This window comes from Eulemur rufifrons, chromosome 8 (assembly GCF_041146395.1).
Source record: "Eulemur rufifrons isolate Redbay chromosome 8, OSU_ERuf_1, whole genome shotgun sequence".
Lineage (NCBI taxonomy): Eukaryota > Metazoa > Chordata > Mammalia > Primates > Lemuridae > Eulemur > Eulemur rufifrons.
In genome coordinates, this window is record NC_090990.1 from 81,217,236 (window position 1) to 81,243,940 (window position 26,705).

Below are 26,705 nucleotides of genomic sequence, written 5' to 3' on the forward strand. Positions count from 1 at the left end.
TTTCCATTGGACGTTTTTTAAATTTTATTTATTGTTTTTTTTTTTTTTTTCCTGGAGCTACCCATCATGAACTACCATTAAATACTTTTGAGCCATGGTTGATCACAGGTAACTAAAACCATGGAAAGCAAAACTGCAGATAAGGAGAGCCTATTGTATAGTCTTATCAAACTTAGATTATATAGTTCTGGTGTGAGTCAGTCTTTTATCTTCATTCTAGTTTATGACTTTGGGTACCTTCATGATGCTTAATCACCTTCATTCAATTGTAAAATATTTACTTTAAAACCGTAACAAACATTTTTGTGCTCTATAGGAACATATCTAAGAAAAACACATTTAAGAGTCGAAGAACAAACTAGTCTATTTGGATACTTGTCAAAAAAGGAAGATGTATCTTGAAGAATAGGTTGCAATTAATGTACAAATGGTTCCTGATATCTCTCTGGATTTCAGGGGCCCTTGATAACCCCTTGATTTCTCCATTATGGTAAAAGATCAAGAATTGACCATATTCATTTAAATTAATGTTAGCATTATTGAAGATCATCAGAGTAAAAGCCTAAGAAATAGAGATAAGCATGATTCAGTCAGGACAGAATAACATTTTGATTTTATCTGTTTTTAATAAACAATAGGCAAAGTGATGTTTTGTTTGTCTAGATAAAACATGTATTCTCACTCCCTATTAGCTCAGCTAGCTTTTGCCTCTCAAACCTCAGCTAAAAAAGAGAATCACCATGAGTTTCACCATGAGTTTCATTTTACTGCCAGGTGACAGACCATAGAGCTTGTAGGATGAGAAGAGAGGTTGGAGAAGAAAACAGCAAGAGGAGCAAGTTTAGCTTGCTATGGCTCTGAGGCTGGCACCTGAGTGCCGACCTTTGGATTTCTTACAAGGGAATATAATTTGCTCTTCAATCATAAAAGGCTACACTAAAAGAGTAAAAGACTCTTTTATTTTTAAAAACATATTATTTGAAACCAGGTCTGTGTTGGCTTTATATTTTGTGAAAACAGAATTGAACACCTTTTGATAGTGAAATTATAGAGTTTTAACTTAGCTGGGATATCATTTATGAAAGAGCCTCATAGGCCTGACACAAAACAGGCACATCACAGAAGTTTATAGCCTTTCCTTTGACACTACTTTATTTATTTTCCAACGGCCAAATTAAGTACATAATGGCAAAGATTATGATAATAATAACTAATATCTAATTGAATATTTCCTATTCTTATTGATTTACATATATCGACTAATTTAGTTCTTGCCACTACCCTCTGGGATAAGTACTACTATTATCTCCATCTTCAGATGAGGGAATTGAGACACAAGAATTTAACCAATTTGCTTAAACAGCTAGTAAGTGGCAGAGTTAGTGTTCAAACCCAGGTGATCTAGTTACAGATGCATTTGCTATACTGAAAGTGTTTAACCCAGTGCCTGGCACTAAGTGGGTGCTTATTATTATTATCATTGCTTTTAATAAATACTGGATTTAAGAAAAATGAATTGAAAGCCCAGGCACTGGGGAACTGAGCAATGAACTAAAAACACAAAGTCACTGTTCTCATACAGCATAGAGGTTAGTGGAAGAGATGGATATTATTCAAAGAATTGTACCTCTGTAGTAGAAATGGATTACTTGATGTACAAGAATATTTATAACTTGTCTCATTTTAGACCATAAGGTCCTTAAGATTTCTTACTAGATGATTAGAGCATATGCTTCCATTACTTCTATTATTTATTCACCTAAATTCTGCTGCTTGGTTAAAGTTTTGGAAACTCTACTTTATAAGGTCATTGCCCTGTACAAAAACCTCTGACAGATTCCAGTTTTCTAGAGCCTAAGTAGCCACTGTGGATGGTACATACCAACAAATTGTCATCCCTTATTTATGGCAGACATCAGTAATCCATCATGGCAATTTTTTTTTTCTGTTTGGTTGTGGGCTTAGAATCTTATCAATAAATCAAGAGTTGGCACTTGAACTGAAATCTTTTTGTCAACCCTGACCCAGTTTGCTGGATAAAAGCATAGGTTTTGGACTTAGGTTTGAATTTCAGCTATGGACCACTTACTGGTGGTATGATCCTGGCCAAGTCATTTCACCTATGGGAGCCTCATTCTCTTTATGTATAAAACGGAGATAATAGGAGCTACCCAATAGGGTTTTTAGGTAATGCAGATAAACTATTTAGCATAGCGCCTGGTATACATTGCTTAGTAAAATGTAGTTATTTTTATCTCCATTATCCTAATGTTTATCATCGCTATCAAAAAGAAGCCTACATAATCTAGCTTTAATGTACATTTTCAAATTTATCTCCCATATTCTACTGAGAGAGCTCTCTAGTTCAACCAGAATTGGGTAACTCAGTGTCTCCTAAAACTAGCCCGCCATGTTCTCTCCCTCTCTGTGTATAAAGGTCTATCTTATTCTTAAAGGTCCTTCTCAAGTGCTTTTCCTTAATGAAATTTCTCTTACCCCTTCAGCCACAGTTGTACTGTTCTCCATTAAACTCTTACACTTACACTTCATCATACACACTGGCAAAATTCTCTTACACTCACACTTCATCATACACACTGGCAACATTCTCTTACACTCGTGTTTAATTTTATGTTACAACTTAACTTTACATGTGTATTTATCCAATCTAAACTCTCAGTTCTTTAAAGGTAAGACTATATAATACTTGTACCCTCAAAATAACATCTAGTGAAATGATTGCACATTCTTATCAATGAATGAAATTTAAATAATATATGCACAGTGCTGTAGTTAACTTAAAATGTAGTCATTGATTAAGAAGATAAAAATAGTTTTTAATTCTTCATATTATATTGAAGAACTCAATGTTAGGAAGAAAATCTGGCTTTTTACTTTGAATTTGAAAATTAGAATATTCTACCTTTGTCAATTGGTCATAGTTAAATAAAATTTTTTTAAATGTTCACACCTATGGTATCATATTTGAGCCTAAGTAGTATAAGTGTTAATGAAGACTCTACCTCACCAAATAAATAGAAAGATTTTTGTTCTTTGTTTTTTATATGTTTTTTAAATATGTACAATTTTCTTTAGCATGGATAAAATCACCATTCTCAGGACTAAAGAAGTCTCAAATATTTTACATTCTTCTTTGACCTATGAAACATGATATACGCTTTCCATGTCAGGTTTGAATAAAAATAAGGATCCAAAGACCCCATAATCACTTATCCAAGGGCTCCCGACTGCCATTCCACAGATGGTGATGGTCTATGCTGACATTTCACCATTTTCTGGCAAAATGGGAAAAATCAGGACAATAAAGCAGTGGTTGGCAGGAGTGGTCCACCCAGGGGAGGAGCAGTATTTTCTCACTGACATTGTTCGGAACTGCTTGTGCATGGTGACAATAAAAAGCAAACAAACTTTTAGTGAATTCTGTCATTATTTTAAAATTTTGCAACCACAAAAAATGCAACTCTGTTTTGTCTGTACTTGCAGCAGACTGTTTCGACCACTGTGCTCTTGACATGGCATAGAAATAAAGTGAGCTTTGGGTAAAGCTGAAATTATTCAATTGAAGCAACAATCCATTATTCTATGATTAAATGCCATTGGTGATTAAATGTCCTTTTAAAACAAAATGATGGGAGACAGTTTTTTTCTAATGTCCTCATTTGGTAAATTTTTAAAAAATTGATCATTATGTCTATCCCCAATGTGAATTTGATTAGTATTTTTTATTACTTAGTTTATGGAAATGTTCCAGGTCTGTGAAATTCTAAATCTGAGAACTATTAATCAAGAGAACAACTTGACTTCACAGTGTGAGTGTGCAGTGTCTTTTGGCTCAGGGCAGTGGTTCTCCAAATGTGGAACTCTGGACCAAGAGCATCAACATTAATTGGGAACTTGTTAGAAATGCAAATTCTCAGGCCAGCAATCCATGTTTTTAAAAAGCCCTGCAGGGGATTCCACTGCTGCTAGAGTTAGAGAACCACTGCCTAAGGAATAGGAAAGATGAAAAAAGTGGTGAGACAAAATGCCTGAAGATTTTTAAATGTCCCTTTAAGGTCACTTTTAGTCCAATGATTTTGTATTTTATATGGATTTTCCACAGTTGTTAATTAATCTTTAAAAAATTGATCTAAATTTATTTCCTAGAGCCTTCAGTGGATTTTATAAATGCCTACATGAAGTGGGATAAATCATATTAAATATAGTCCTTCGGTTTATTAGTCCATCAGGCTTATTACTTTTGAGATTGGGAAGACAGACAGCCTATCTAAAGAAAGCTGGAGTGAGGGCTGTACTTGAGAAACTGAAAGACCTTTGAACCTGTAACGTCTTTTGTGGAATGTGGTTTCAGTCATTATAATGACTGCTCAAATATTATATTTAATAGTGTTCATAGTATAGTAGTAATATATAATATTAGGATATTATAAAATTTCCATGACGTAAACAGGTATTTGGGATAAATTATTCCAATGTTTTATTAATAGAGGTGATTGTCTTAAATAAAAAAATCAAACTCCTACCTCTGCTAAATGAGGGAAATATTAGAGATACATTTATTACTGAGATACTATCTAGGGTAAAAGTAACAAACATAATCTAGCAAGGAACATGAGCTCCACTTATGACAGGATATAGCAGGGAACATGAAATTGCTCCTTAGTCCAAGATTACTTTATCTGAGAAAATAATCAACGCTGATGAAACACTAACTGGATCATAAAAAATTACAATTTGATTGCCTAATGCCTTTTATATTTTCAGAATGTTTTTAAGGTTAACACAGAGATTTTTGAAATATCAGGTTTGAGAAGGAAGAAAAAAATTTATGCAAACCATCAGCTTTCTACATACACATATTTCAGGTTTTACTTTAATAAACAGCAATGAAAGAAGATGCTGGCAGCTGTGGACTTTTTTTTATTAACACATAACTACATGTACATCTTTTCAGGATACTATAGTGGGCTTTTCCAGCATCTGGCAAGTGGAAGAAATGGTGAGATGTGGTACTTGTAAGTGGGGCTCACTCTCATCAGGGCACTGGGACATAGCCATATGAAAAGAGGAAATGGAGGCACGCTGTCCCTGTTCATGATATATTCCCCCACGCATTTACTCAACAGACATTGACTGAATGCAGTATGCTAGACAGGGGCCAGACACAAAAGTCTATGATAGGCCCAGGCCCTCAAGACTCTTACACAACCAGCTTGCTCCCCAGCACTCCTGTGAGCCAGCCACATGCCCAGTGCTAAATGGTGAGTGCAAATTTGAAAAACCTGAGAACGATTTTCAGGTGTAAGAATCCTAGGGCCTCTGTCCTTGGTAGCCTTGGCATCTATGCAGTGTAACACACACCACATACCCCAGGCCTCTAGTCACTCCCTGGGAGGGCATATGGCAGCCTCAACACTGAGACTTCCCCCATGAAATCTGGGTAATCAACCAGGTCGTGGCTGGCTCCTTCCACAGAAGCTAAAGACTCCCCCATTCAGAGACTAGAACTGTCTTGGAAGTGTAATAACGCTTGGCTGCAGCTGAATCCATTTAGAGAGGCTATAGATCCCTGCAAATTTAAGAGGCTGCTGCTGTTTCCAATTCTGAGTTCTGAAAGCAAAATAATCTCTTTGCTGGCCGGCACTGGTTTTCCTTAAAAGCAGAACCAAGGCCAACTTCTGAAAAGTCTGGTGTACCTCCACTCACTAAGATAGTGGTTTCTAAATGCTAGTTTGACTATTAGCTACATCAGAATCACCTGCAACATAAAAAAAAATATATAGTAACTCCCCTTTATCAGTGGGGGATACATTCGAAGACCCCTAGTGGATGTGTGAAACCATGGATAGTTCTGAACCCTATATATGCTATGTTTTTTCCCAGTCATACAAACTTATGATAAAGTTTAATTTATAAAGTAGGCACAGTAAGAGATTAACAATACTAAAATACAATTATAACAATATACTGTATTAATTCATCACACTACTTAAAATGGCACACAATTTGAAACTTATGATCGTTTATTTCTGGAATTTTTCTTTTAATATTTTCAGACCTCAGTTGACCACAGGTAACTGGAACCATGGAAAGTGAAACCATGGATAAGAGAGAACTACTGTACAGACACAGGAAGCCTACTCCAAACCTACTTAACCAGAATCTTCTATAAAAGAGCTCCAGGTTTATGAGTTTTAAAAGACTTCGTAGATGATTTTGATGCATGCCATTGACTGGAAACCATTGCACCAGGACAGTTCTTGAAATTTCTGGATGTTAGAAGCACCTGGAGGGCTTGTTAAAGAACAGATTCCTGGAATCAACCCCCAGAGTTTCTGAGTCAGTTGGCCTAGCGTAGGACCTGAAAATCTCATTTCCCCAAGTTCTCAGGTGATGTAGATGCTCCTGAGAAGGGGAGGACACTTGAGAACCACCACACTAGGGATCAGCTGTGGCCAATTCTATTGAAAAGCCGTTTACTAGCTAAATACCCCTTGTTGACCACATGTGGAAGATACTGCTTTTACCTACCACAATTCATTCTCTCTTTCTTCCTTCTAACAGAATCTTGATTTTTTTTTTCCAAGAGGGAGGAATGTTCCCAACTAACATAACTACATTTACCTACTTCCTTCCTAAAAAGGGGTGGCCCTGGGCCTAAATCCCAGAAAAAAAAAAATCATAACAAGAAGCTGTTGGGTGGGGTTTCTGGCTTCTGGAAAGGCTTAAAGGTGGTGGTGGCTGGTGGTAGAGGGGGTGGGTTGACTCAGCTGGCATTTCTCACCTTTTGCCCTCACTCTTCCCTGTCTTTCTGCCTGGAACACAGAAGTGATAACAGGAGTTCTGGCAAACATTCTGTGACAAGACAAAAAGCCACAAGCTAAGGATGGATGAGAGGGAAAAGGAAGAGGAGCTTGGGTTCTTGATGGTATTATGGAGCTGCAATACCAGCCCCACATGCCTACCTTCAGATTTCAAGTTATGGGGCAGGAAAATAAAAATTCTAGTTATTAAAGACATCATTTTAAAGGTCTCTATTACCAGTGACCAGAAAATTATTTGTAACACCCATGCCCACTAAAATGGAGGCCATTCTATTCACCTATTTTTCTCCCATCCTGCTACTCTCACATGGCTCTAGGATTCCTCTTTCTTCCCCCAATCTCTAACTGTTCTTCTTGCTTCCTCTGGAACTCAGTACCAAAGTAAACTCCCTTGAACGTCTTCCCTAGGCCTCCTAGTCTTAAATGAAGCTTGTACATCCCCCAAGGGTGTCAATTCCTTGGAGTCTTCAGGTGAAGCTTCTCTGGCCAGGAGGGTAGAAGTAGTTCTATTTTTCTTACCCGTCCCCACGTCCTTGCTACTTTAAGACTTCCTCCTTTCATGCATGAGCCCCTGACTCTTTGAGGCTTATGCCATCTGGCTAGCTCCTTTCTTCTACTTGTTGTTGTCAAACTTTGGTTCAATTTCTTCCTTTGCAAAAGACTTCAGACTTTGGATCACCATTTCCCTCTCCACTCTGCCTCCCAGCCACGATCCTGGGTGACTTCAATGCCACTTACCACTAGGCCTCTCTCAGTTCCTGGAATTACATATCTGTAGTGATGGAGAGTGATCTCCACTGCACACTGGCTACCTCTTCTATGACACCACCCTGAACATTATCATCACTATGAAAAGCTCTACCTCGTATATTTTAAATTTAGACAAGTCTACCCTGACCACAGCTCTCTCCCTCAGTTATCCCCGAGCCCTCTGTCTGTACCTTAGAAGGGCATTCAGCTCTCTGGCCCGTTTACTTTCTCCCTTTCTTCAGGCACCTGCTGCCATCACATCTTTCCTTGTTTATACCTTCAACCACTCTTGCTGACATCCTCCATTATCTTACCTCATTGCACCCACCTGTAAAAACTTCACCACTGGGCCAATCCAACTGTTCTTCAGAAAAATAATAAAACCATGACACATGTAATCTCCCAAATCAACTGGCTCATGAGTACCACCCATAAATCTCCATTCTGTGATCAGCACTTTCTCCATAGCTATTTCAAACCTTCTCTACTATCCCTTATTTAAAACTCCTGGTAAACCTGATGTTGTGTGGTGCACTTGTGGTCCCAGCTACTTGGGAGGCTGAGGTGAGAGCCACTTGAGCCCAGGAGTTTGAGACTAGCCCAGGCCACATAGCAGGACATTGTCTCAAAACAACAACAACAAAAACCTACTGTTGCCAGATGTTTTGGAATTTACAATAGTAATACCATACATATACATACCATACCATATACATATACATACCATATATAATACAATACATACCATATATAATACTCCGGGGAGTCTGGGAAGTTACCCATAAATCTAATACATTAATATTCCTGCAATAGTGTGACTAGTCACGCTAAATGGGTTAAATAAAAATGATACACGGTCTGATGTAAGATGAGGTTAGGCTTTGCCATCAAACTTATTTTAAAAACTCTGGTCTTCAGAAATTTTAGATTTTGGTATCACAGAGACAGGAGTTAACCTTGATTCATCCCCATAGGTTATCCTGCACATACAATTGGTTTCTGAGGCTGTTGGTTCTTCCCTGCTAAATGTGTTTTGAAGCTCACTGCTGCTGGCTATCTCTTCTGCCATATCCACTCAGGCAATCAGAATTTTCTCCTGAATTACCTTAATAGTCTTCTACCTGGTCTCTCTCCCTCCTGACTCCACCCCCTGCCCTCCCACAGGCCCCTTTGACCTGTTGTCTCTGCTGCAGCCACAGTGATCTCTATAACACGAACATGACTGTGCTACTCACCTGTGTAAAACATTTATTTGCATCCCTAATGCCCTCTGGATAAAGTTCAGATGACTTACAACGCCCCTGCTGACTTTTCCAGCCTTATCTCTTGCCATTCCCCACATCCTGGTCAAAGCTCCAGTCTTACTGAACTATTTAAGAGAAAGCTGTTTAATCTTGCCTTTGTACAAGTTGTTTCCTCTTTGACAATGTACTAGTAAAAATCAAAACTCTTCTTCCTTCAAGATAGAAATTAAAACTAAAGATGAATTATGAGTAGCAGTATGTGCAGAGGCTTGTGTTAACCATGGCCAAGAAATCATCTTAGTCATTCTAAACCTATGTCTATTTCTGGTTAATCCTTGATTCACTATTTTTCCTCCCAGAGTGTACCAGAACAAAAATCCATATAGAAGTAATTATATATCCAAATTCAGATTTGTTTTGAACTACTTATATATACAATCAAATATTTTATATGCTTCCTAAAATGTTATTTTATAATCACAAAAGTGATTTAACCAAGTTATACAACATTTGGAAAGGAACAACAGAGAAAAGATCTATATTTTCATCATTCTATAAAACAATTACTATAATTACTATCTCCTGGAAGGTAGTCTTCATGAGGACAGGGGCCAAATGCATCCTGTTTACTGCCATGGCTCCAGTGCAGGTTATTAATGTTTAAAAAATATAAATATCTGAATGAACGACTGAGCTATCATTTTGGTGTACAGAATTAAGATTCAAACATACGTGAATTTTCTACCATATACTCAGTCAGCAACTTTGAGAATTTCATTTTCAGTACATGCAAAGTTTTGGTTGTTCCTGCAGGACAAAGTCAGAACAAGAGGGTTCTGGGAAGAGAATACAGATATAGAAGTAAAGTGAAAGGCAGAGAAGTAGTTAGTTTTGTTTTGTTTTGTTTTTTTCAAGGAAGCCTGGGGAAAGGTGAAGAAAGTGAAGAGAAAGTAAAACTTACTCTGAGAAGTACCATCAGTGACATGGGTGAGATGAGGACTAACAATGAAGTAGAGAGGAGAAGACATTATTCTGAGGGTGCTTCCTTGATCAGAGAGCTAGTCTTTGTGTCACTCTTATTTTTACTTTGAAGACCTATGAACAGATAACTCTTTTGGCCTTTTAAGTGTTTTCACAATACTTTATCATTAAAAGCCAAGCAACAATCTGCAGATAGTTACTCCCTAACTGAGAGAGCATGCTCAGCTATATCAATATTGTTTATTCCATGTTACTGACAAGAGAAGTGAGTCACGGAAAGAAAAAGTGATTTATCCAAGATCACATCAAGTAAGAATCATCAGCCATAATCGAGGAGGCTGCTGAAGTTTCAAATTCTGGTTTTTGATTAATTCTCTAAACCACATAGTCACTAACTTGCAATGAAATCTCCAAGGCAGTTAGCTCAGAAAGATTTTAACCCTTTAGTAAATGGCTTTGTAAGTTGTGGGCATTAATAATCTATTTGAAATTATATGAGAAAAATCACAGTACACTTTGGATAATATTTTTTAATGGGTATAAATTTCACAGTTAATAATATTTTCATTTCACTGAGTAAAACCTAGTGTATAGGTCTATCAGAAGTTGAAGGGAATATTTATAAAACAGGTGAAAACTTAAACATTTAATCCTTTTGGTAATTAAAAAATAAAGCTTCTTACATTTTTACATTTCATGAATATGTCTAAATTTCATACTAAATGCACATTTTAGATAATATTTCAGTAGATTAACATCTTTTGCTATAATCTTGGATTATAGCAAAAAATCTTAATGGAGCTAACAAAGTCATTCTCCTCGCTGAGGTCCCCAACCCCGGGGCTGTGGCCCAGTACCGGTCCGTGGCCTGTTAGGAAATGGGCTGCATATCACCACCTGACCTCCGCACCACCTCCCCCAACCCTTGGTCCCTGGAAAAACTGTCTTTCATGAAACCGGTCCTTGGTGCCAAAAAGGTTGGGGACCGCTGCACTGATGGAATAAATTTAATAGACTATGTCCAAGAACCATATGAAAAAAAAATGACCCTCCTGCTTGCATAAAAAGAAAGACACACCATATAGGAAGCTGGAGGGATTCACAATTTAGAGACATATCATCCCCACGTAATTTATAAACATATTGTAATGTCAATCAAAGTCCCATTTGCATTTTCTGAGGGTGAAGTAAAGAACTTGGTAAAACTCACGTGAAATTCATTTGGAGGAATAAATTTAAGAGACTAACCAAGAAAGCATTTGTAAAGTATAAATAAACTACAATAATAAAAAGAGCATTTTGCTGGCACAGACCAATGGAATAAAATTGAAAGTTCAGAAAGAGGCACAGGTATATAGATGCATGCAGTAAATGAGAAAGAACATGAAGGGACGGAAGGATTTAATAAACAATGTTGTGACGGCTGGCTAGATTCACACCTCATACCATATGTCAAATAAATTCCAACTTGACTGAACATTTCAATGTGAGAAAATGAAAACAAAATGTCTGGGGAAGACTTTTCTATATATGACTTTAGAGATACAAATTTAAAAAAAAAGACTAATAGATTTGATTACATAAAACATAAATAATAAGTAAATATGCTGTCATTTATAACACTTAAATTTAGCATTTGTTTTTTAATTTCATTTAGTTTGACAAAATTTTTTAAAACTATAAAAAGTTAAAAATGTCAATCTTTTCTTTAAAGTTTCTTTCTTTGATTTTGGCATAGAAATGACTTTCCTAAACCCAAACTAGACCAATTTTCACTTATATTTTCTTAGAATTATTTCATTGTCTCTTATTTTGTGTTAATGAATGTGAGGTCAAAACATGGCTTTGGTTGCTTGATTTGGGGATGTTATTTAACCTCTCTGACTCTCAATTTCATATTCCTGAAATAACAGACATAATAATACCAGCCTCTTAGAGTTGCTGTGACAATTAAGAGAAATAATTTACACAAAGCATTTTTCATGGTAGAACCTGGTTCACAAAAATTCCCAATAAATGATAGCTATTACTTTTAATTCTATCACACTATGTGTTGGACTTCTTAACTTCGTTGGCATATTTTCATGACTAGCAACTTATGGTAATGGTGTTGTCAACTGATTTAATAACAAATTTCACATAATTTAATCAATATTGTAGTTTTTTAACTTTTTACAATAATATGTGCCAATCAGATAAAATATCTTAATTCTTTGAAGATTACCCAGTTATATACAGCATTCTATACTTTTAAAGATGCAGTCTGAAGTCATCTGATGGCCAAGTAACAGTGTAATCCAAAAATACGAAAAGTTTTCTTACACATAAGAACTGAGATGATTTATGAGCTTGAAATATGAATAGGATGTTTACTCTTCTTTCTCTTACCTCTAACAGGCCGTCCTCTGGCAGGTCAGTACAGTGAACAGCATTCTGGATCTTAGTTTTACCAAAGATTGCTCTGAGGGTTCCAGGGCGTAAATGCCGGGCAATTTCCTATTAAATACACATTCACATATAGATTAAAGTTAGTCACATGATGTTAATAAGAAAAACACCAACTATGTAAAACACTTGAATTATTTTATTTATGAAATATATGTTATATATTGAGCGTATTGATTTTTCCTGAAAACAAGATTAATGTTTAAAATTTGAACATTAAAAATTTTCAGTTCATTCATAAAGCTTTTACTGTGGCCTTATGTGGCCAATATAAAGTCCACTGTAAGCTATGTCAGAGAGAAAACAATAATTTCTTTTTATCATGGGAATTACATAAAATATTAACCCAGTTCATTACTGTGAAAGACTTGTGTTTTATAAAAACAGTAGAGATCTTAACAACTTGATTTAAAATGAACCAGTTTGATGGTATTATTTCAAAACATTTTTTAAAATGTTACAGTTGTATAGTACTAGGTACTATAAACTTAATATTAGCTTATCTTTGGGGGGAAAAATGGTCACCAATAACCCTGAATTTAATGATGAACACTTTGAAATGACTCCATTTGAGTAAACTGTTTATAAGAATCTATTGTCTCTTAACTTTTATTTTACTTGCACCAAATTCATTAAAATCTTACTTTAATGTAAGTGCCTGCTACATGCACAGCACTTCAAATCTAGAGTGGTTCAACGTGTGCATGAATATAAATTTGGGGGAGGTTGGTGATTGGTTAGGTTATTGTTAGTATCTAATTCTGGGGTCAGAAAATGTGGTCTCTTTGGTCTTTCTTTGAAGGAACTTTGTATCCTAATACATAGCCAATTTTATTGAGTGTCCCATGGGTGTTTGAAAAGAATATTGTCACAGGTTGCATTCCCTGGGAAACCAACTCAGATGGAGATTTGCTTGCAAGAAGTTTACTGGGGTGTGGCCTCAGGATCAATACTTATAAGGAAAAAAAGATGTGGCAGAAGAAGTTGCCCTGTTACACAGTAACAGTGGCCTCAGACAATCCTACAGAAAGCTCTGGAGCTGCAATGACCCTTCAGAGTTGTCCTGAATTGAGGCAAAGGGGTCAGGCCTTTATCCCCCAAACTGAGGTTCCTGTATGTGGGCTGCTCCAGGGAAGGGGACACCTTGGCAAGGTGACTTTCTTTAGCAGAGGGCAATTCCTGGAGAGGGATTTACTAGATTACCATTAGTCGACAACACTCCAGCATCTGGAAAATAAACATTTCAGTTCTAAAGAGCAGAGGGGGACCTGAGTGGCGCTCTACAGCAGCACTACATATACACGTACACACACATATGTGATATATGTATCATATATGACAAATATGGCACTTCAGACTATTGCAATCTGATTACCATTCCTTTTTGGTAACTAATTTTTTTTTTTCTTTCTGAAAGGTTTTGCATTATTTCTTCAACTAGGCATTGGTCACTTATCAGTCATTCCGCTCCACACTCAATGGTCCAATTCAATCTGAAGATACACATCTTCAGAAAGCTTCTACTATTTCTTTTATTATTTTCTATTCTCCATTTTATCTCTTCTTGCCTTCAACTATTTCTATGAGCAAGATGTTGAGATTTCTGGTTCTTTCTCTTTTCTACTCACTAATTTGCTTTTAAACTAGGTCCACTGTATCATTCTATTAATTTACTGAGTATTTTAAAAGACTCAAGAATTATGTACACTTTTTTTATGGATCCAATATTCTCTTAGGTCTTTCTGAGGAAATTGACTCTCTTATTTTAAAGTCTTTTATTTTGTTAGCTCTAATGATTTGTTTTCTTTAGGTTTGGGCTCTGTTTGTTGAGTTTGGTGTCTTCTTTATGGCATCAGTAAACTTCAAATGGTTGGTAATTTCTGGCTCTTTATCTTTCTTTTTCAAATTCTCTGTTTGCTTTTCATAAGTACCAGGGACATGCTGCTACATGCTGGTTGCATGTCTTTCAGAAGGGGGTGCTCTGCATTTTTCCTGGGTGTCATTAGCTACCTTCCCACCACTTTGTCTCTAGCTAAAGCCTCATATTCACTGCCTTAGGCTGTGGCTAAAAGTATCAACTGCCTTCTGCTCAAAATAAACAGACAAAGGAGAAGGGGCTGATTTACTCTGCTGTTCTTCATGCAGCCTCCCAAATAATGATCCTGCTCACGGCCCCAGACCCCTCCTCAGCCTTGCATCTCTATGTCTGATGTGCACCCCAGCCAGAGCCCGTCCTCCTTCTGAAGCAGTCCTCTCCTACATTTTTTTGTTGGTTTTTGTTTTTGTTTAGAGATGAGGTTTCGCTCTGTCCCCCAGGCTGGAGTGCAGGGGTGTGATCATAGCTTATTGCTGCCCCAAACTCCTCATCTCAAGCAATCCTCCTGTCCTGCATGTCTTAGAGTGTGATTTTCCTCAACAGTCCCATCTTATCTGCTATCTGTCTGCTTTGTGTCTTTCAAAGTTTACGGTCTGTTAATGGTAGGTACTCTTTCTTGTTTTCCAGCATTGTTGGAAATTTACTCTTTAAAATATAACAACACAAAGTAAAACATATCTCCTGTAAATTTCTTGTAAGGATTTGAGATGCAAAGAGATGACCGGCACCATATGGTCATCTGCCATCTTGATGAAACCTCATCGTACTGACATTCTCTATTTCCCCAAACCTCCAAAACTATCTTTAATTCATTTTTCCTGCTGCTGCCATTTTGTACCTAAAACACAATGTTACTTCCTTGCTTGAAAATCTTTGAATGCTCATAATTGCTTACAGCCAAATGCCTAAACTCCTTAGTGTGGCATTCCTGGTCTTCCCCGTTCTTGCCTAACTCAGCCTCACTCACACCTTTCATAAGTCTCAATGAAAACATTGCTTCCTTTATGAAACCAACTGAATTACTCCCAATCAGAGAAATCTTTCCTTCTTCAATGTTCCTATAGGAATCTATGCTTCTAATATGGGCCTTCTGACTTGCAATTTATATAGGCTTTTTTTTGTGAGCCTATTTTAGTAAGGTCCCATTTAATTCTCAACCCCTTAATGCAATATAAAACTTCCTTGATATTCTGTATCTTATTAGCAAACAGGCAGTAAATGTTTCCTAAATATTTGTTGATTGACATAAAATAACAAAACTTCTGTTTAGAGTAAGCCAAGATAAAGTAGTAAAAAGAGCAGGGGCTGTGGAGGAAGGCTCACTGGATTTGAATTTTGCTTCTTCCACTTCCTAGTCATGTGACTATGCCATGTTATTTAACCTCTCTGTGCCTGCTTTGATGTTCTCATTTGTAAAATAGGGATAAAAATATGTGGTATATGTATTCTATGAAATACTATGCAGCCATAGAAAAGGTGAACTAATACCTTTTGTAACAACCTGGATCGAACTGGAGACCATTCTTCTAAGCAGAGCATTGCAAGAATGGAAAAACAAATACCATATATACTTACTATTAAGTTGGAAGTAATCGATCAACACCTATGTGCACATATGGTACTAAAATTCAATGGAAACCAAGTTGGTGGGAGGGTGAGGAGGGAACGGGTAAATTTATACCTAATAAGTACAATACACACTACCTTAGTGATGCACACACTTATAACTTTGACTCAAACTGCACAAAAGCAAGACAGGTAATCAAAATGTTTGTATCCCTGTAATATTCTGAAACAAACAAACAAAAAATAGAACCTAATTTACAGTGTTCTTGTGAGAACTAAAGGAGTAAATTCAGATAAAAGTATTTGAACAAACAATGCCTGGCACATGGTAAACATTCAACAGATTATGGCCATTAGTTTTATTAATATAACCTAAGAATTAAAAGGAAATTAAGATGATACAATTCTTAAAGAGACAAAAATGTATATTTTGATAAGTATCAAAGATAATCTAACCAAATGTTCAAGTATCTCTTAATAAATATATAACATCTCTCAAGAGTTTTAATCATACTTTTAGAATAAAGGTAAAAGTTTAAACAATCAATAAGAAATTTAGATTAAATAATAATGATCTATAAATTAAAAAATCTCACAAAATATTAGTTTTTACTGGTATAAAATGTTTTATTTAGGTAAATGATAATGATGAAGCATAAAGATATACACCAAAAAGTATTTTGTTCATAGCTGCTCTTAAAATTTAGGCTTTTATTTTGGATCCTTTCAGAAAAGGTGTTGATAAATTTATTTTAGTTTTGATGACTAAAAAATATATATATTTATAAAAGTAAAAAAACCTAAAATACTAAAAGTACTAAAATACTAAAAAAAAACCCTAAAAAGTAAAAGTGAAATATTAACAGCAGAATCCTTCATAGATCATCTTCTCCCTCTATTTCCTGATAGATTTTCCCTAATTTTTTCTAACAGATTCATGTTCTTGTATTCTGCAGTGAAAACGTTAATACAATGCAGTCTCCTTCCCTTAAAGGAGCAGAAATGATTATCAGATACATAAAAGCAATACGAAGTGCCAACAGACAATTTCATCTAATACCATAAATAATTCTTAAAAAGTATTGCAGTATTTATAAATGATAGGTAATGCTAAGAAAATGACACTCTCTAAAGAGCAATATTTATTTGTACTTAGCAGTCTTTTAAACTTCACCAAATTCTGGGCATTTTCATCCCCCACTACAACATTGCCTGCTCAGCACCATCAAGTCAAATTCTTGGTTATGTTACAGCTCATCAGAAGCACTTAACATTCTGCTCAGATAATCTTGCAGCGGGAGGAAGAATTCTGGCTTATAGAATGACCTCTAAATCTAAGACATTGAAAAATGCACCAAATAGAATAGTGATTGGCAAAATATCGAAAACAAAGAAGAAAACATTTATTTAATTATTATATGGCTGTGTGAGTTATAAAAATGGCATTGTTTATTAAATAATAGGTCTATCAGATTGATAAAATATGTCTGGACAAAGAATAAATTGCTTCCACAAAAAGCCATTCTGTTTCAGTTTTCCACAATACAGAAGAGATATGCAAGAATGAAAATGACCTTCCATTTAAGAAACAAATTGGAAAGATATTTGTAAAATTTACCAATTATAGAAGTTTGAAGAAAGAGAATTTTGTAATTAACTATAGAATATATTCATATTCAGTCACATGTCACTGAACAGCAGAGATATGTTTGAAGAAATGAGTCTTAGGTGATTTCCTCATTGTACGAACATCACAGAGTACATTTACCCAAACCTACACCTAGGCTATATGATTTGTTCCTAGGCTACAATCCTGTATAACACGTTTTTGTACTGAATACAGTAGGCAATTGTAACACATGGTAATTATTTGTATATCTAAACATGTCTAAACAGTGAAAAGATACAGTAAAAATATGGTATAAAAGATAAACAATGGTCCACCTGTAGAGGGCATTTACCAGGAATGGAGCTTGCAGGACTGGAAATTGCTCTGGGTAAGTCAGTGAGTGAGTGGTGAGTCAATGTGAGGGCCTAGGGCATTACTGCACACTACTGTAGACTTTTTATATAAACATTGGACACTTGCGCTACACTAGATTTATTTTTAAAATTTTTCTTTCAGTAATAAATTAGCTTATTGTAACTTTTTTACTTTATAAGCTTTAAATTTTTTTTTAACTTTCTGACTCTTCTGTAATAACACAGCTTAAAACAAACACATTCTACATCTGTTTAAAAGATTTTCTTTATTTTGTTTTTATAAGTTTTTTTTCTATTTTTTAATTTTTTTTTTTACTTTTTAAACTTCTTTCTTAAAAACTAAGACACAGCTGGACATGGTGGCTCATGCCTGTAATCCCAGCTACTTTGGAGGCTGAGGTGGGAGGATCACTCAAGCCCAGGAGTTTGAGACCAGCCTAGGTGATATAGCAAGACCTTGTCTCCAAAAAAAAAAAACAAAAAAACCCCACACATTAGCCTAGGCCTACACAGGATCAGGATCATCAATATCACTGTCTTCCATTTCCACATCTTGTGTCACTGGAAGGTCTTCAGGGACAATAACACGTGGAGCTGTCATCTATGGTAAAATGCCTTCTTCTGGATACCTCCTGAAGGAACTACCAGAGGCTCCTTTACCGTTAAATTTTTTTTTTATAAGTAGAAGGAATACACTCTAAAATACTGATAAAAAGTATAGTAAATACACAAAGCAGTAATAGTTATTACCATTATCAAGTATTATGTATTGTACATAAATGTATGTGCTATACGTTGATACAACTGGCAGCACAGTAGGTTTGTTTACACCAGCATCACCACAAACATGTGAATCAAGGCCAATGCAACAACCATCTTAAAACAGCAAATATTCACACTTCTGATCATTACTGGTGCTCTTGTATAACAAGTCTTACAGTGTTAAGCAGTATATGCTAAATTCTCTCTTTAACTTCTCTGGTGCTTGAAAAATATCTTACCCAATCTGACACTAGAATAGCTTTTCCCATTAGCTTGCAACTTTGCACTAAGGCAGTTGCAGTTTTATATTCCTAGGAGATAAGCAATATCAAACTAATTCACAACTAAAACAAGATAATGAAACATGGGGAAGGAATTAAGAGTACAAAAGGAAACCATGGAAGAGATCCAAAAGCTACTTTCTGCTAAGTCTAAGGATCCTTCTAGAACTTATGCATAGGATTTAGAAAGAGTATCTGCAATATTAAACTCAACTACTCATTTACTGGTCTCATTGAAGGAGCTGTCTGAGAGTTCGCGGTATATACACTTATTAGTGCTGAAGACTATATGAATTGTTTGTATTTGAGGAATTGTCAAAACCTCAGACTTGTGAACTCTGACAGGGTTCACATCTCACTTTTCATTATGTAAAAATTAGCCGTGATGTAAATTTATAGAACCTGAAGAAGGTCATAATTAAATGTTATTTCAGGTGAGACATTTAGACAATTCAATAGTATCTTTTCCGTTAGGTGTCAATAGATCACATGACATAGTAACCACTGCCTCTCATGGAGCTGTTTGCTATTTCAGCCAATAATAGGCACTGGCTGAAATGAAAATGAAGTCTTATTTGACACAAGTGTTATTTTAAAATGTAAAATTATGACCTCCTGGTTCTCCTTCTCTTGATAGAGTTGGGCAAATTTCTTTATTTGCTTTTATAAAAATTACTTTATATTTTAGTAAAAACTACAAAGACATTTTATTTTAAAAGTAAAATCTGAGAACATAAACATTAGCATAGAGGGAAATGACATTACTTTTTGGTAAATATTTTCCTATTTCTTTTCTATTTTTTCTAAATACTACATTAAAACAGAGTTAACCTTTGAGATGTACTCACATCACTACTGAGAAACTTGAGAGGCATTCTTAATATCTCCCCCAAAAAGAATTACTCCACACAATCTACCCCATCCTGATAAAATATTTACTACCCAATATTCCTCTACTATACTAAACAAACCTACAATTCAAGACTCAGAAACTTCCCCAAAGGAATAAAATAATGAAATAGCTGGGACTCATTCTTGGCACCTCTGACACCCAATTCATTGCCAAGTCCCATCAATACAACTGCTAAAATGCAGTCTATTTCTATATCCTGCCCTGCCATCATATTCTCTTGCCTGGAATTTGGATTTTTAAATTTTGCTCTTGCTGGTCTATCTGGTCTTCTAGATTCCACTACTCCTAATAAACATATTCTCCACAAAACAGCCAGAGTGAGCTTTATAAAACATTAAGTTGAATCATATCACTTTCCTGCCTAGGACCCACTGATGCTTTCCTTCTTGAAAGAAAATTCAAAATTCTCAGCACGACCTGGCTCCTGCTTAGTTCTCCAACCTCACCTGAAATGATCTAGTCACATCAACCTCTTCCAGCTTTTAAAGGCACCAAGCTCTTTCCTACCTCAAGCACAAAAACACATACTATTCCCCTGAACATTCTGGCTCAGAAATTCTTCTCTCTTTAGGAAGAAGTTCATGTGTCTTACAAATGTTTACAATAAGCAACATAAGTCAGGTGTGATGGACCGTACAGAGTGGCTCTCTCAACCCTTCACTCTATCTTCCTTCTAGATGGAGGTTAGAAATCTAAAAACTACATTCCCCAGACACCCCTTTAGCTTGAGTCCTTGAGATGTGGAAGTTCCAAACGAGATTTAGAAGGCAGAACTGAGCAGAGGCCATCTTCCTGCCGATATTGCTGCTGGCAGACAAGGTGGGAGGCACGAGTGCCTGGAGACACCAGATTCCTGGGTGAGAGAGCCAGTGGTGGGAGTAGCAGTGGAGGCAGTAGCAGCAGCTTCTGGATTCTAGAGGTATGTATGGTAAGGTACTCTTGAAATCAGTAGCTCCAGCGGCAACCCCTGACTTCAGGCCCTGCAGCCCTCCCAGTGAGGTTGTAAACACTACTTAACTACTAACACTACTAACACTACTTAACACTATTTAACCCCTTTAAAAAAAAAATCCTAAGCTGGTTTCTGTTTCCTACTCTGAACCTTCGGAGATACTCTGAGGTTCCATCTCTCCCTCATCTCTACAAAGAGCTCTTTTCCCTGTTCCTACTTACTAAGTGCCTTCTTATCATCTGGCTTTCATCTTCACCACCCTATTGAAATTGCTCCCCCCAAATCACATAAAACCAATTAGTCTTCTAGCTAAAACCTCTCTAATAGCAGTGCAGTTGTATAAGTACCAACAGAAATAGCAGTGGTCTAACAAACTGATCTTAGTACAAGTATATCCACTTTATAAAATAAGATAGAGATTTTACATAATTTAAGTTTCTTGTCCTATAGTAGCAATATTAATTTCAGCAGTTAGTGGAAAAATCTTGGTGCCTTAAAGGCCTGGGTTCAGCACACTAGGCTGAATTAAGAGGTAATGCCCAAAAAGTGGCCAAATTGGAGGCACTCAGTAGTTACAATCATTGTATGTAATATTATAAATAAGTTTTTTTTTAATATTATAAGTAAACTTTTATAGCTAACAATGAGGCACTTACATAGTACTTGCATTTTTAAATGCACGTACTATTTCCTATGAATCTCACAAATTCCCTAGTATGTTGACAAGGCAAACAGTTTTTGCCTTTTACAGATATGGATAATCTGATTCTATGGTCAGTCTTAGACCTCGAATCCAGCACTGAAGAAAGAGCATATCCAAAGGTCCAATCATTTGAGGCAAACTCTCTTCAAAAGGTTAATTTCCTAAACTGCCCCAGGTCCTCTGTGATTCCCTTTGCAGTTGCAGTGAGCAACTAAGATTCCAGACTAAGGTTAGCATTTCTGAAACCATCTCACCTTCCCCCATAATTACAAATGGTAGTGCTGTCCAGTAGAAATATAATGTGAGCCACATATATAATTTTAAATTATCTAGTGACCACATTAAAAAGTAAAAAGAAGTGAAATTAATCTTAATATAATTTATTTAACCCTGTATATATATATATATATATATAAAATATTATCATTTCAGTAGGCAATTAATATAAAAATTATTAGTGAGCTATTTTACATTCTTAAGTCATATTATAGCAAGTCTTCAAAGTCCTGAGTGTATAGTTTATGTACAATAGATCTCAATTCAAACCAGCCATGTTTCAGGTACTTGAGAGCTACATGTGGCTAATGGCTATCATACTGGACGGTCAAGACCTAGAGGATAATAGCTCTCTCCTATGACATAAAGATAACTTCTCAGCAACATTCTACTGAGCTGAGCCAAGACTGCTAAGAAGACCTTAGTATACACAGGAACATATTCTTGAGGGCAGTCAATCTAACTATGCTTCTCACACTGCCATCCTGGGTTATAATCCTGTCTCTCTATCAGCTATCATGTCCATTGCGCACTTATCCTCCACAGCAGGCATTGCAAATGTTCACCATTATCCTCACGCCTTCATCCTTAACTACTTCTTTTCTCTCAGCAGACAACTTTGTTTTCTGCTTCACAGAAAAAATTAAGATTATCAAGATGTTCATCTCCCTCAAACTTCTATACTCACAGGACACCCCGCCCTCCTTTCATTCAGTGCCAAAGAAAGGGGTGTTTCTTCTCCTTTGAATAGTTAAGCCTCCCATCTCTTTGCCACTCTAGGTCAGGAAACTGCCTCCACCATAATTCCCTTTTCTCCTGTATTTTCTTTTGTTTTTGTTTTATTTTGGTTTTTGAGATGGGGTCTTGCTGTGCTGCGCAGGGTGTCCTTGAACTCCTCGGCTCAAGAGATCCTCCCACCTCAACCTCTGGAGAAGCAGGACTACAGGATTCCTGTATTTTCACCTTTCTCTTTCCAATAACTTCTCTCTGCATCCTATAAAAATGCTCATGTTTCCCAGGAAAAGCACAGGCTTATAAAAAAAAAAAAAAGGTTCATGTCTCCCTCATCATTAAAAAAAAATAGACAACTTTAGTTACTTCTCACCTTTTCCCTTCCATTTCTAGAAGTCTTCATAAACTCCATTTCCATTTAGTCTTCAACCTTTCTGCCCCACAACTCTACCTAACCTGCTTTGGCAAAGAACACTGATACCCTTCTAATTGTCCACAGACTCCCTCCATTTGTGACTTTTCTTCAACATTTAGCACTATGGACCATTCCCTTATTCCTGAGACTCTCCCTTTATTCAGCCCAGTTGAAACCATAATCCAGGTTTTCCTCTTGACTGTTCCTCCTCAGGCTCCATTATTTCCCTCTTCTTACAGCATAGGGTTCACTCCATATTCTCTTCGTCTCTCCTGGCTCTCCCTGGGCAATCTCATTCGCTATACTCACATCTCTTCAGATGACTCTTTAATCTCTAATTGCTGGCCAGTTCTCTCTCCTGAGTTCCAGACTAAAATATACAACTGCCTAACCAACTTCACCTGGTCTCTTACACTGAGCTTGTCCAAAACAAATTTCTTGTCTTCCAAACTCCTCCTCCTCCTCCTAAATTCCCTCTCTTCATGAATGGCACCACAGTTTAACCAAGTTACCTAGGCCAAAAGCTTGAGAATCATCCCAAGACTCTTCTCTTTCCTCCTTGGGCCCCACATCCAATCTGTCACCAAATAACATGGAATATTCTACTTCTTTAGCATTGCATTCTTTCCTCACTTTCCAAGTCTACACTTGGTCATCTTGTTTAGACAATAGTGGTCTTCTAACAGGCTGCCTTGCCTCAACCACTGAAAATTTATTCCATTTATTTGTTCATGCATCTGTCTCACTGCTGTAATCTGTAAACTCCTTAAGGCAAGGAACTATGGACTTTTTATATCTAACACACAGGATGCTCATGATTCACTGACTGACAGTATTCATGATTTAGTGGAGGAGTGAATGGATGAATGGAATGACTAACATGCCCAAATTTATACACCTCATTAACTTTGTTAATGATAGAGTAGAGAAACTAACCCTCTTGGTTACCAGTAGAGTCCAGGTTCCTTTGGCTGTATTATACTTTTCAGAAGTGCCAATTTGAAGGAACCCTGAAGAAAATCCTTTTGAAATGTAAGTAATCACCACTTAATTTATCTATTTTGTGAGTTGATGGTTGTGCATATCAGAGTTTCTCAAACTAGGGCACACTTGTCTGAGAATGGAGTCAAGAACTCTAAGTACTAACCCCATAGCCCTGATATCTCTGAAAGTGACTTTTTCTGTGACCTTGATTGAGGATAATATTACTGTTTAATCACAGATATAAAACATCATGTGGCAAATATGTGGGATGGGACAAATCCCCTGAGTAGCATTAAATTTACAAGTACATGATCATAAATGACTTTTCCAATTGGGATATTAAGACACATCTGAATTCCCTGAAGAACTAATGAATCTTCTGATAAATATCTGTAGCACAGAAAAGATCAATTCACCCTAAACATTAGAGATCACATTATAGTAAATAATCTTTCATCTTATTTGTTGGACTTTCCTATTACTACTACCTATTTTAAAAATATATACTCACCAATAATGCAATAACTCACATTCTTATATATGATCTTGAAGCAAGATTCTCATTTATAAAGGAAAGAATAAACTCTATTTACCATAGTTGCAAGTCAAGCATATTTTCCTGGTTACGTTTTTTTAAAAAAGTACTCATTTGTGTCCAGAATATACTGAATTATTCAATTAATTAGAACATTTAATATATCAGAATATCTCATTACTTAGATAATTTAGATTAAAGTTGTTGCCTTCAGAAAGTACCTTATTTTCCTTCCCCAAGTCTTTATTGCAAAAAGGTATTTTTTCTCATGGTCTTTATGCTAGCTTTTTTAAAAACAAAAAATTTTCTTTAGGAGTTACATCATAAAGGTAACTTTATCCTCCCCTGAAATTCATTCTCTCTTCCTAATAGAATTGTAAACTGTGACTATGATCTTCAAACACCAAATTTACACTGCTACAAAACATTCTATTTCCTCAGACATTCTCTTCTAGACTCTGATCTCTGCTTTTCCCTGCCACAACTATGTTCAGAATGCCCTAGAAAAATTGATTTTCTCTTATACTATTGAAATGAAAAAATCTTTAAAAAAATGATAACTTTGAACTTCAACTAGCCTATATAGTTATTTTAGAAAACCACAGGAAAAGTAATTTCAAAACTCTCATTCGATAATAATTGGAATGAATGCTGAGCATCTCCAACCCTGGCCTTTTGCTAGCACCTCAAACACAACATGCCCCAAATCAAAACAATTCTCTTCCTTTACTATCCCTTCCCTCCATCTCCTCCACACTTACCAATTCAATTTCTCTGCTTTAGTTCCTAGTGGTATCACTATCTCCCCAAATGTTCAGGCTTGATAATAAAGGGCTATTTCTAAGTATTTCATTCATTATCCACAACCAATTGGTCACTACCTAATTTGTTGATCTCATTTGCTACTGTCTCTCCATTTATTCAATAAGTATCTATCGATACCTATAATATGTGAGGTACTGGTGCTAGAAAGAAGACAATGAAAATTAGTAAGATGGTATTTTTATTCTAAGAGATAAGAGTCTTACAAGAAGTCAGGTTAATAAACAGTGATGTGCTGGTAATTGTTTAACAAACAGCTTTCAAGAAACAAACTGATCCTTTTATAGTTCATAAATTCATAAGCGTGATGATTGGGTTTTCAACTAATGTGTGAGATGTGCCTCCCTCAAACCTTGTTACAACATTGGTACATTATGCATCTGACGTTAACAAAGAAAAAAAAGGAAAAAAACTTAAAACAATAAAAAACTGATTGATATTGTTTGCTCATTTTCATGATGTAAATACTCCCATCATAGCATAACATGGAATTGGGAAGTGCCACTAACAACTGGAACTTGTAAGCTGGTGCAAGCTGATTCCAATATACCACTGTAAAAGCCACCACAGTGTGACAAGAGCCCTACTAGAGATATATGCAAAGTGCTATAGGAGCACAAAGGAGGGGACTCTCGGGTGCCATGGCAGGTTCCTCAGGATACTCTTGCTTCTGTGAGCTTCCTTCCATTCTTCATAGCTGCTACCTTAGTTCAGCAAGATGCAATGGGAGTCAGCATGATGCAATTTCTCCCTGACTCAAACACCTCTGATGGCTCCCCACTGCTTATAAAATAAGTCCAAAGTTATAAGGCACAACAATTCAAAGAACTTCTCAATCTTACCCTGAGCTACTGTCTTATTCCTTCAATACACTTCTACATGGTTCATGCTTTAGAAACTATTTAGAAGTGAAAAAGGCAGATAAAAGAGAAACAAAAATTTGTACATGGACCTAGGATAAAAAAGAGGACATACATACTTGCCATAACAGTAAACCTCTTTACAAAACTTACACTGAATCCTGTGTATTCTCTCTGTAATATTCAAAATCCCTTTCAAACATAATGAGGTGGAGACGCTTATCAATACATTTACATTTCACCATAATTTGTTGATGCTGTTCTTTCTCCTAGAATATTTTTCCCCCTCTTTTCTGGTCAGCAAAACTCTAAGCCTCTAGAAAAAAATGTCACCTCCATGAAGTGTTTCTCAATCCCCAGCTAGAGTTAATAACTCCCTGTGCTACAAAGGGTGCTTAGCACAGTGACTTATAACTGAAATTTTATGTTGTCTCTCTGTAAGAGCACAGATCATATCTGTCTTGTTTTCTGCTGTATCCTGAATGCCAAGAACAGGGCCTAGTACATAATAGATGTTCTATTGTTCAGTTACTATTTACTGAGCATGCAAAAACTTAATTGTGAATGTCTCTTCCCAAGAGTTGATAAATCCATTGGAAATGGGATTGTGTCTTGTCCATTTTAGTAACTCTTACAGCATTCAGTACATCTCACATAAGGAGGTATTTAATATATGATGTTTGCATTGAACTGAATCTTCTCCAGGCACTTTAATTTTTTTAAGTACTCAACAACTATATACCATGATTTATGAAATACATGTATTTGACACCAATTAGA

At 36.2% G+C, this 26,705-nt stretch overlaps 1 protein-coding gene and 1 pseudogene across 2 annotated transcripts in view; one reads left to right on the forward strand and one right to left on the reverse strand.

The window, feature by feature from the left end:
* NME7 (NME/NM23 family member 7) overlaps positions 1 to 26,705 on the reverse strand; it is a 196,312-nt gene that overhangs the window by 17,387 nt on the left and 152,220 nt on the right. For both annotated transcript variants that reach the window (XM_069480205.1, XM_069480204.1), the window contains exon 11: positions 12,209 to 12,316. In XM_069480205.1, coding sequence (XP_069336306.1) covers positions 12,209 to 12,316 — 108 coding nt within the window. The remainder of the gene's footprint in view (positions 1 to 12,208; positions 12,317 to 26,705) is intronic.
* LOC138391216 (small nucleolar RNA U13) lies at positions 25,341 to 25,451 on the forward strand (annotated as a pseudogene).